We start from the raw sequence: 12,322 nt of genomic DNA on the forward strand, positions 1-12,322 counted from the left end.
TTGTAGTAATGGTACAGAAGTGGTAGGAAAGCTTTCTAATAGTGTTTTAATTGTTACAGATTTCCCTGAACACTGAGCAAGACACTTGCTATAAAAACATACAACACTTAGAAACATGTAAACATATACAGAGACATAAACAATCCAGTTTGTGTTTATGGGAATCAAACATAATTTTCTCAGTTAACTTTTCCAATAATATGAATTTGGGTCACAAAAAAATCTTACAATTCAGGAACCCTTGCCTCTGAATCCTTCACTCTAGACTTTGATAGCACTATTCAAATACTTCTGTTACACACAACTGAAAGTTCCATACACTGCAAAGTTCTATAAAAATATTTGGTTTCACAACTTAAATTACCTCTAAAATTTAAAGATGGGAAAAACAAGATAACGCATAAGATTTAATTAAGAACTGATTTTTTAGAATTCAAATCAAGAAAGAATAAAATCCAAGCATAGATTCAGATTACATACACACACACACACAAAGAAAAATGCAAATTTGGTAAAACATAAAAGAAAACTGTTCAAGTGGAAATATGTGGAGGAAAAAAAGTCAAAATAGGTTCTAGATTGAAATGGACTGAGACAACACATCATCTCAATTACTTTAAACCAGCATTCAGGTTACTTTAAACTGACATTTTTAAAAGAAATAAGAGACTCAGTAATCTTTTTCTATTTTTATAATATATACAAAAGATTAAAATTTAGGGGGACATGTGAGGGCAGAATATATAGTAGCTATCTCTAAATGTACAGAAAAGGGGGGAGGGGAAGAACACATCAAAAAAAATATGGAGCAGCTTTAAACTTTCGTAAATATCCAGAAAATTGAGGGAACTATTTAATAAATACTTGTCCTTGAAATTATTTTCTCCATCTGCTATTTTCTCCAAGTACAAACAAAATATATCATCACAAAATTAGGGTCATGCTTATTTGACCAATTAATCAGAAAGTACATTCTAAGGCCTGAGCATGGAAAAAGTGAGATATCTACTTAACTAAGTTTGAAGGAGGAAAAATCAATGACAGGGAAAAGATATAAAAAAATGTTCTATTACTTAAAGCATTAAAAAAGACTGAGCTTATTATTGGAAAATCAAGTTTAACACATATTTCAAGTAATACATTTTGTTTTTTCTAACCCGTTGTGCATACGACTTACTTAAATACTGTTGCATATGCTTGCAAAAATGAACAAAGGCAAAATCTTAGTATCCCTGGTGGTCTTGCTAGACCATGTTAATTCTGCTTTTTGGTTAAATACAAAGGAATAGAATTATGGAGGTTCAGCGACAAGTTTTTCATTAGGATATGAAATCATGCCATGAGTTCCAAAAAGGGTTAGTTGTATAAATTTGGGAAATAATCACTCATGCAAAAATCAGAAAATACCTGTACCGAGCCACCATGTCTGTCTGCTGCAAGGTGAGCTCTCAAATGATGGGGATTTGCCTGCTGGGAGTCCCAAGCTGCCCTGTGGTCTGCCGACTGCCATTTATTTAATGCATGTGGCATGCATGGAAGAAGAGAAACCCAAAATGTTAAACATCTCATCCTTATAATATAGAAAACAAACGTTTAAAAGGAAATTTAAAACACCCTTACTATTCTGAGTCACAGATGCAGTTATCTTTGCATACTGAACTGGGAGAGATTTCAGTTAAAATGCTACAGTTACATAATGCTCAACCACAAAAATAAAACAGAACCACAGAATTTTAGAAGTTAAAGGATTTTAGATATCAAACTCTACTCTCTAACTTTATAAGTAAAGTTAACAAAAACTAGAGAGGTAAAAATAATGTGGTCAAGAAAGCACTCCAGATAAATCATGAAATGTTCTAAAAAGCCATCCACTATATTTTCTTACAGTAGAGGTCCCCATTGGTTTTCTGATAAGGAACTACCACTAGCAAGGTAAGAAAAAAAAAAAAAAAAAAAAAGATAGCACTTAAATAGCCATACTTAAGGTCCCAGAAAACTTTTCTCTTCTTGCTTAGTACCCTGGTGTCTGATCGTGAGGCTAATACAAGAAAACAGAAAAGTTCTTTGAAAAGCGAGAAGTGCTATATAGAATACCAAGAGGATACAACAAACAATTTTTTTAAGTGACAACCTTACATATATGAATCTCTTTGCTCCCTGATCTTTTTATCTGGTTCAAATTAAGAAACCCATTTCCATGAAATAGGCTGATAATTCTTCAGGCTTCTAGATGACCTGACAAACCCGAACGGCAATAACCACACACTAATAATCTACTAACAGAATTAGGAGTAACTGCTTAATAGGGGCCAATTTCTATGTTTCAGGAAAATGTGGACAGCACTAATAAGAAGGGAGGAAAGAATACAATATTTAAGTTTCTAATACATGTTTGGTTCTGCATTGGTTGCTTTATATGAGTTATCTCATTTTTGAGATAGATAGTATCATCCTCATTTTAATGATGAAAACACTGAGACATTAAATACTTCTCTAAGGTCACAGAGGTAGCAAGGAGTACACAAGGGATTCAAACTGAGAGCCTACTGCTCTTCTAATATTACCACCTAGCTCCTTATCACAATTACATTATGTTCTAAAGACTGGGCTCTTTTCTTTCTTTTTCAACCAAAGTAAGGAAAGTGCCAAGTACACTGGGCTATACGGAGCCTAAGCGTATCAGTAGCCAGAGGAACCGTTTAGGAGAAGAGATGTGAAAATCAAGTAGACACAAAGAATAAATGTTCCATCACTAAGCTTCCTAAATTAAATTGTACCACGAAAAACTACATACTCTGTAACATGAAATATGTCATCAAGACAATTATGATAGTTCTATAGTATCTTTTCATTAAATCCTCCAAATTTATCACCAGAATTTAGCAGATTTGTAGGTTAAAGTGAAACAAATTAGATGAGACCAAATCTTAACAAGATGAAAGAATGAAAATGATAATAAAAGAGAGACAAAGATGTGAATGTTGCCTGGAACAACAGGAAACATTTGGGAGTCATGGACCTTTTAAGAAAACAAACAATAAATTCTCTCCTCAGAATAAACATTTGCACGCACCCAACCTTTTCTGTAAAATTTCAGGATCCCCTGAACTTCAACCATTGACTCTAAGTTAAAATTGTTTATCTGGGGATATTACAAAGGTTTCAGACATTTAAAGAATTAACCTTTCTTCTTTTGGGATTGTGAACTATCGGTTTATCACACAACTTAAGCTATTTACTGCATCACAGATAATTAAGAAATTTTTTCTAGATATACATTTCTATCATGATAAGAATCTTCACGGCCAGGTTTCAAATTCAATATATAAGCTATCCTAAAGGATTTCCTGAAAAAAAGATTGACTCCCTACATTTAGCACAACAAAGACTACACCAACAAAATATGGTTCCCACCCTCAATGAGCTGGCAATCAAGCTAGCAAGACATATCTGAAACATGTAGACAGTTAAACTTTAAACTATTTAAATTTATTTCAATAATAATTTAATTCAACAATAAAAGTGGAGATCTTCACAGAACACGCATTACTGACCTTCTTCCACGTACATTTGAGAAATTAACTGATTTATAAAACACAAACTCCAAGTCTTGACTTCTCCCATTTCTTTCTATATACAGCATCTTATCAGAGTATTCAAGCTATCAACGAGTTGTAATTTATATTGGAAGTAATTTATAAACAACCCTTTACTGTCCCAAATTTTCTAAGGCAAAGTTATAAAACTAATCTCTTTAAATTGTCTATGCTTTGAAGCATAATATTGTTAAATTTTTCCTAAATGTAGCATTTTATCTGGTTATGATTTTTAATAAGTTGTGTTTTTTCTTTCATTTCTTATTTAACCCTCATCTGAACTCTTACGGGATTCAAAAAGGATAACACACTATCCTCCAAAATGGGTTATAACCGAAAACTCTGAACATCCTGTTTAATTCAGGGTAATAGCAAAAATTTTCATGTCAAAATGGATTCAATAAAGCCTCTTTATACAAAAAAGAGAAGAGTGAAAACATTGCTCAAAAATTTCAACAGCTTCCAATTTACCTTACCCAGAAAATACAAACTCTTCAATGAATCTTCTATGCCTTGTCTTGAGCCTACTCTCTGCTCTAAGCCAACTGCTTATTTCTCCTCAAATTCTACATTTTTAAACTTCTGCTTTATATTTTTTACTGTTCTCTCTCCCCAGAATGCTCTTATTCCTTCACCTGCCTTTAAAACCTCCATTCATTCTTCAGGCTCATCTCAAAAGCCACCTTTGCCATAAAATCTTTATGAATCCTACATGTTCCAATGATCCTCCATGGCACTTTATTAATGTATTTCCTGTGACAGAGTTTATTCTGCATTGTAATGTAGTTATTTGGGAATTTATTGTAATAATGATAACAGTAACACCAGCCACGAGAGTTGAGATTTATTGAAAGCTTACTATATGTTAGGAATTAACATAAATTATTTCTATTTTATAGATGAGAACTGAGGCTTTGAGCAAATGAGTAATCTGACCAGGGTCAAGCCATATCTAGGTATGACTGATTCCAGAGGCTGAGAGAGCTCTTAGCCACTCACTACAAAATCAAAATCATTTCTTACAAGTTATATGTTTTCCTTACTTCTGCATTTCTGCATTGTGGAGAACAGCAGCTTTCAAATAACAAAAACCCAGTAAATAATTTAGTACACTAAACTAGAGTATGGTTAGAAAGACCAACTGCCATTACAATTCATTCCAACAGGGTATCCAAATACTTCCATTCTAAGAGAATATCAAACAATGCTCAAAGTTTATATTAACTTATACCACTAATAAGGATTTATGATTAAACATTTTTAATGTGAATATTAGGGGAAATAGTCTATCTATTGAAAACACATGCATTTTCTACCCTTAACATGTGTGTATATAGTCTGTTTTATAAATGAAAAAATATGTATTTCAATCCTTCTATATATATATATATATATACAAGTATGTATACACACATGCATGTGTGCACATACACAAATGTGTACACATATAAAGCTATCATCTGGGCATGATAAAACACCAAATATATTTATAACCTGTAAGAAGGTGATACAGAAGCAAATTAAGACATTTCATATCTAAAAGGGCAGCAAACCTGATTTTTGGATTGTTGTATCTTATCTCTGTGTTGATGTGCTTCTCTGTTTGATGACAGAGCAGGATCTTGCTGAACTGCACCCACTGGAGTAGGCTACAATACAATAACAATTAGCATCAATGCAAACTAGTTCAGAAGTCTTATTTAAAATTATTTAGCTACTTAATATAATCAAGGAAAAAATAAAAGACACTGTTAAATAAAGTAAGGCCTTAAGAAAAGACATCTTTCCTAAAATATGTTGTTAAATATAACAAAGCAAAGAGATTATAGCTACTTTTTTAAAGTATTTTCAAAACATTTAAATACTTTATCAAGTATTTTTATATCAACAAAAGACCTTCTAATGCTATCATTACCTTTAGGCTACTTTTTCATGTCAAAAAATGAAAGTGTATTTGTTTATGTTTCTCATTCCCAAAGCCAATATATAAACAGAAAAAATTGTCTTAAGTAAATTAAGGGAACATTTTTTTAAATAAGCTAATAAAATTGGTTACTGTCAATATTTTAACTCAGAAGAGGCTTATATAAAATTTAAACTTTCAAATATAATTCAAAACTTCATATAAATACTTTAATCAAAGTGCATTCAGATTTGCATTTTAGATACCATATATATTGAAATCACTTTGGAATTAAGAAAAATACAGATTAAATGCTAAAGCAAGTCAATTGTTCAAAAATACTTGAATCTGAGTGTTAGGTAGTTCCAAATATGGATAAAAATTTGCTAACAGTGAGCCACAATTAAAGAAAATTTTGTAAGGCATGCTTACTTATTTAAAAAAAAAAAAAAGACTAGTGAGGATAAATATTTTATTTTTTGGAAGTCTTCTCTTCAAAGAAAGAATTTAATAATGTGCTCATTTAAGTAATGACACCCATCCCACAATTATGATCAAGACAATTTTTTTAACAATAAAAACTTGGTATAGTTTTAAAAATCTAAATGTGCTCCAATATATAAGTATCAATCTATTCCAAGATAACCTAAAACTGCTAGAATAATGAAAACATATTTTAAAATTATAAATGTTCTGAAAGATGACTAAAGTGAAGAAAAAAAAAACGAGCTGATCTTTTGAAGTAATCACTAGAAATATTGTATTTAAAAAAAGTATATTTGACATTAAGAACTAAATCAGAAGTAAAAAGTTCAAAATAACTCATCACTCTTAAAAGCAGACTCCAATACAAGATTTTTACAAAATTCAAAGAACAATTTTTACATTGTGCTACTTGAAATGTCCATAAAAAAGAAATAAAAAGAACTCTTTAAAAAAATTATTTATTCTCAATCCAAAAATGTATATGGAACCACAAAAGACCCTGTAATGCCAAGGCCATCTTGAGAAAAAAGAACAAAGCTGGAGTATCACACTCCCTGATTTCAGACTATACTACAAAGCTACAGTAATCAAATCAGCATGATATCAGCACAACAACAGACACATATACCAATGGAGTAGAATAGACAGCCCAGAAATAAACCCACACACTTATGGTCAATTAATCTATGAAAGAGGAGGAAAGAATATACAATGGAGAAAAGACTGTTTCTTCGATAAGTGGTGATGGGAAAACTGGACAGCTACATGTAAAAGAATAAGGTTAGAACATTTCCTAACACCATATACAAAAATAAACTCAAAATGGATTAAAGACCTTTATGTATGGAACCATAAAATTCCTAGAAGAGAATATAAGCAACACTCTTTGACATAAATTGTAGCAATATTTTTTGGATCTGTCTCTTAAGCAAAAAGAAACGACCTAATTAAACTTAAAAGCTTTTGCACAGCAAAAAAAATCATCAACAAAATGAAAAGACAACCTACTGAATGCAAAAAAATATTTGCAAATGATATGACCGACAAGAGATTAATATCCAAAATTTATAAACAGCTCATACAATACCAAAAAAACAAAGAATCCAATTAAAAAATGGTTAGATGACTTGAATAGATATTTTTGTAAAGAAAACATACAGACGGCTAATAGGTACATGAAAAATGCTCAACACTGCTAATCATCAGAGAAATGCAAATCAAAACCATAATGAGATATCACCTCACACTTGTCAGAACGGCCACTATCAAAAAGACAAGAAATAACAAATGTTGGTGAGGACATGGAGAAAATGGAACCCTTGTGCACTACTGGTGGGAATTTAAATTGGTGCAGCCACTATGGTAAACAGTATGGAGATTCCTCAAAAACTAAAAGTAGAACTACCATATGATCCAACAATTCCACTGCTGGATATAGATCCAAAGAAAATGAAAACACTAATTCGAAAAGATATATGCACCCCAATGTTCATAACACCATTATTCACAATAGCCAAGATATGGAAGATATGGAAGCAACCTAACTGCCCAACAACAGATGAATGGATAAAGAAGATATGGAGATATATATATAGATATAGATACACACACACATACATATATGACTATTACTCAGCCATAAAAACAAATGAAATTCTGCTATCTGCAACAGTGTCGATGGACTTAGAGTACTATGCTTAGTGAAATAAGTCAGACAGAGAAAGACAAATGTTATCACTGATATGTGGAATCTAAAAAATAAAACAAACAAACGTATATAACAAAATAGGAACAGACTTACACATATAGAGAACTAGTGCTTACCAGTTAGGAGAAAGAATGGGAGAGGGGCAAGACAGGAGTATGGGATTTAGAGACACAAACTACTATGTATGAAACAAATCAGCAATAAGGATATACTGCACAGCACAGAAAAATATAGCTGTTATTTAGTAATAACTTTAAATGGAGTATAATCTATAAAAATATTGAATCACTATCTTGTACACCTAAAATTAATATACTACAAATCAACTATACTTCAAAATAAAAAATTATTTGTTCTCAACTCTTTTCAAATAAAGGATCTGTAGTATGAAAAAGGTTAAGTACTACAAATAATCTTTTATCTCTATTATACAGCCTAGAGTACTCACCAACTGTTTACCAATCCAGTCATATTCATAGTCAAACATATATCCTTTTCGATCAAACAAGTCAGTAAAAAGTTTTCTTAGGTAATCATAGTCTGGTTTTTCAAAAAAATCTAGCCTTCTTACATAACGAAGATATGTTGCCATTTCTTCTGGAAAGGAAATAAAAATTTACTCTGATTAAACTTTTCTAACACTTACTAACAATAAAATTATAAATATCTAAAAGCCCAGAGTATTATAAAAACATGAAAAAGTAGCACAATTCTACAAAAATTTAAAATATTATGAACTTAATGAAATTAAAAGGGAGGAAAGGTAATAGGGACAAAGATAAATCAGAGATTTAACAAACATTATTTTTGCTTCATTCATTAGGAAAGCCTAAAATTTTCATTTTTCAACATTATTTTTAACAGAAACCTTGGACAGTATTCAAGATTGAAATACAAACTCAACAATGCATAATTATTTAATCACAAACATCATACTCAGTACATTTTTTTTAAGCTATGCTTTTTCTTTTACTTATTTATTTATTTTGTTGGCTGTGTTGGGTCTTTTTTTTGCTGTGCGTGGGCTTTCTTTTAGTTGCGGTGAGTGGGGGCTACTCTTCGTTGTGGTGCGCAGGCTCCTTATTGCCGTGGCTTCTCTTGTTGTGGAGCACGGGCTCTAGCTGCATGGGCCTCAGTAGTTGCAGCACATGGGCTCAACAGTTATGGCTCATGGGCTCTAAAGTGCAGGCTCAATAGTTGTGGCGCACGGGCTTAGTTGCTCCGCGGCATGTGGGATCTTCCTGGAGCAGGGATCGAACCCGTGTCCCCTGCATTGGCAAGTGGATTCTTAACCACTGTGTCACCTAGGAAGCCCCATCAGTACATATTTTTTTTAAATTATTTTAAATACCGATGGGAATTGATTTATATATGAAAGAATTTGTACTAGCTTCCTGGATTTCCTTTAGAATCAGTGACACACACTAACTGACTAATAGAGGATTCAAATTCTTAACCTTGGCTAAACAGTATTCTAACCAACTGACCTAGCAACATGAAGCTAAAACAGATTCAGGAGGACAGTTTAATTCTTCTCTTAATTTCTGGTCATAAAAGTAATAATTACTTGGTAATATATATAAACCTCTGCATGCTATTATAATTCCCAAATGTAATAAAAGATACGAATTTTTTAAAGGTCATATTTTCCAGAAGTAAAAGAAATAAAAAGCCATAAAAATCAAAAAGCTAAATGGTGAGCAATTAGTAAAACAGTGTTCCACCATCAGAGCAAATAAAAACACTATAATAAGAGATCGCAAGTTACACCTAGCTGCTTTTTTGATCCAATTTATTCATGGCAGCAAGTAAGAACAGGATCACCCACAGCATGAAAGTGACAACCAGTGACCCAGTCACATGGTGACTCTCCCACTATTCTACTTTCTAGCTAATCACTTGGCTAATTTACTTTGGCATCCCCATTTTTCCTGCAGAAAACTTGTATAAACTTCCTAATAAAGTACAGCCAATTTGCCTACACCTAAACTGTTAGTACTATCAACCAATTTTTTTTAATCTTCCAGTTCTAAATGTTATAGCAAGAAAGCAAAATACATAATTAAAGTTTGCTGTTAATGAATAATAAAAGCAAACTTGAAAAGGGGCTACTTGAGATTATGCTGCTGATACTATTACAATAATAATGCCAGCACTGTATAGGAGAACCTGTAAATACTGAAGTGAGATATAAGCTCCATCTTCCATCTTCAAGTTTGGTTCTCATTTAATGTTATTGCATAAATCACAACATGTATTTTAACACATTTGGGACATATTATTCTTATCCCTTAACTGATTTAGGAATCTTAAGTAAATTTTTGTGGATTTCAAGTGAGTTGCCAAAATATCTACATGAGAGCAAAACTATCTTCATAAAACTTCCCAATACAAAATTAGCCTAATAGGGAGATATGTGTATAAAAACAGATGATTGAACTTGGTGTACCCACCCCCCAAAAAAAAATTAGCCTAAAAGTAGTGCGACTGTAAAATTTTACTGTACTTGGAAAACTAGACTGAATCATCATACATGACATACCTCCTTTGAGCTTGACATTGAGACTCAAATGACTAATATTGGATACCAAAACTTTATAGTTGGTGTTTCTAAGCAAATATTTCAACTTATTAAAATTATGCTATTGAACAAAATATTACTTTAGCTGGTACTGGTGAACATCATTAAAAGATGGACTTTCTTCCACTAATACCATCTCACAAAAAGCAAATATACAAATTGCCCCTGTAGTCTGTGTATCAAATGCTGACATCTTTTAAATCATATTTTTTAAGCATGAAAAAAGTACTTATAAATTTAAGCAATGCAAAATAACAATTCTAGTTTTCTAATGTGTAATAAGCACATGTATCAATGTAGCATTATTCATTACCTGGAAAATTTTCACATAACACTTCTATTGGTGTGGCTCGTTTAGTATCTCCAATTTTCTGATACCTCTCTTTTAATGTGTCAGCCTAAAACAGAAAGAAAAAGGATCTTGAGAAGTAATTTTAAAATTAAATACTTGGAAGAGAATATCTTAATATATTAACAATTTATGAAATTCAATAAGGAAACACAAAAACAATTACCTTTAAACCTTGCCAAGGAAGACTGCCTCTCAGAAAATACATGAACATATGACCTAAAGCTTCTAAGTCATCTCTTCTACTTTGTTCTGAAATGTAAGAGAAATATAAATTTCATTTTCCTCTCCCAGTTTAAGATGTAAGCATGGAAAAATGATTCTTTCCTTAAATGTAAATTAATTTCCCAAAGCTTAGCATATAAATATAAAATACAGATCTGGTGCTTACAAGAGAGAAAAATCATGTCTAAACAATAATTTTTTACCTTAAAATTATCGTGCATCTTTAAAATATGCCACTATGATTTTTTTTAGATGCTACTGGAGATTTCTTTCTTTTCTTAAATACCTATTCATTGAAATATAAGGCAAGGAGGAGAGGATTCCATGATTACAAAGATTCAGAATGTAACATACTAAAAGTTTTGAAAATACCTAGAACTAAAAATGTTTAACTTAATTTAGTCCTCTATTTCCTAAACTTATATGAGCACAACAATTCCATTCCACATACTCTCCATTAATATTAAATACAATTAGTATATCATGTAATAGATTTTTAAAAGCACTTGTGTTTCACACATTCAAACAGTAATAACTACTTTGACAGCATCAAAGATATGCTGCCAGAACAAACTGCCATTTTCAAGTTGCTATTCTTGTTCTAGTAACAAAATGTTGTATAGCATATAACCAAGTGATAATCACACACCAAGACTCAGGGAGGTAACTTGTAAGTATCTGCTGAGTGAATTTTTTTTTCAATTTTTTGTCACTTAAGTTAAATACTTAAGTTTTCTTAGTATTTTAAAATAATACAAAAATGCTGACTAATAAGAGGAGATAATAATACTTTAATAAGAGGATGTTCATATGCAAGATATTTCATCCAGAAGAACAGTCATACTATCCAAGCAGTACTAAATTCTTTAGAAAAAGCAAGCTTTTCAAAGGACGGATCTGAAATAGGGTGAAAGAATCAAAAAAGGTTTTAATTTCTACTATGTCATCTTACAACATTCTGTACTGTCTTCTGTAACACTTGCTACAGTTTTAATATATATGTTCGTGTTTTTATTTAATCAACATCTCTCCTCCCACCTGACAACATTACAACAGAGCAGATATCTCTTTGGCTCAACAGCCTCAGGGTCTAGTGTAATGGCTGCCACAGAGCAGGCACTCAATGCATACTACTTAAATATATAAATGACTATATAAAAACACATAAAACTAGATTAGAATGGCTCTTTTCTATAAGCATAGGGAAATACCTAAAAGAATATGCATCAAATCATTAGTAATTAGGGATATGAGACTGGAGGGCTAGACAGGACATTTCAATAGCTCGTTTCATATACTCAAATATGTGATATAATGGGAATTTCATATTTCATATTTTAACAATGTAAGCATACTATTAAAAATAGCAAACTTTCAAAATAAGTAATATAAAGTTCTTCTAAAAGCCATTAATGAAAGCAGGATGTGAATAACATGAAAAAAGATCAGTAATGCCTTTTATAACTAAAATTTT

At 31.6% G+C, this 12,322-nt stretch overlaps 1 protein-coding gene across 15 annotated transcripts in view; it reads right to left on the reverse strand.

The window, feature by feature from the left end:
* The window catches only part of CSNK1G3 (casein kinase 1 gamma 3), a 116,224-nt gene that overhangs the window by 20,076 nt on the left and 83,826 nt on the right, over positions 1 to 12,322 (reverse strand). For 4 of the 15 annotated variants that reach the window (XM_057736466.1, XM_057736451.1, XM_057736442.1 and 1 more), the window contains 5 exons: positions 10,790 to 10,875; positions 10,588 to 10,672; positions 8,142 to 8,290; positions 5,150 to 5,245; positions 1,408 to 1,503 (listed from right to left, as the gene is read on the reverse strand). In XM_057736466.1, coding sequence (XP_057592449.1) covers positions 1,408 to 1,503; positions 5,150 to 5,245; positions 8,142 to 8,290; positions 10,588 to 10,672; positions 10,790 to 10,875 — 512 coding nt within the window. The remainder of the gene's footprint in view (positions 1 to 1,407; positions 1,504 to 5,149; positions 5,246 to 8,141; positions 8,291 to 10,587; positions 10,673 to 10,789; positions 10,876 to 12,322) is intronic. The other 11 variants (XM_057736536.1, XM_057736517.1, XM_057736503.1 and 8 more) reach the window with 3 other exon arrangements.

Source organism: Hippopotamus amphibius, chromosome 1 (assembly GCF_030028045.1).
Source record: "Hippopotamus amphibius kiboko isolate mHipAmp2 chromosome 1, mHipAmp2.hap2, whole genome shotgun sequence".
NCBI lineage: Eukaryota > Metazoa > Chordata > Mammalia > Artiodactyla > Hippopotamidae > Hippopotamus > Hippopotamus amphibius.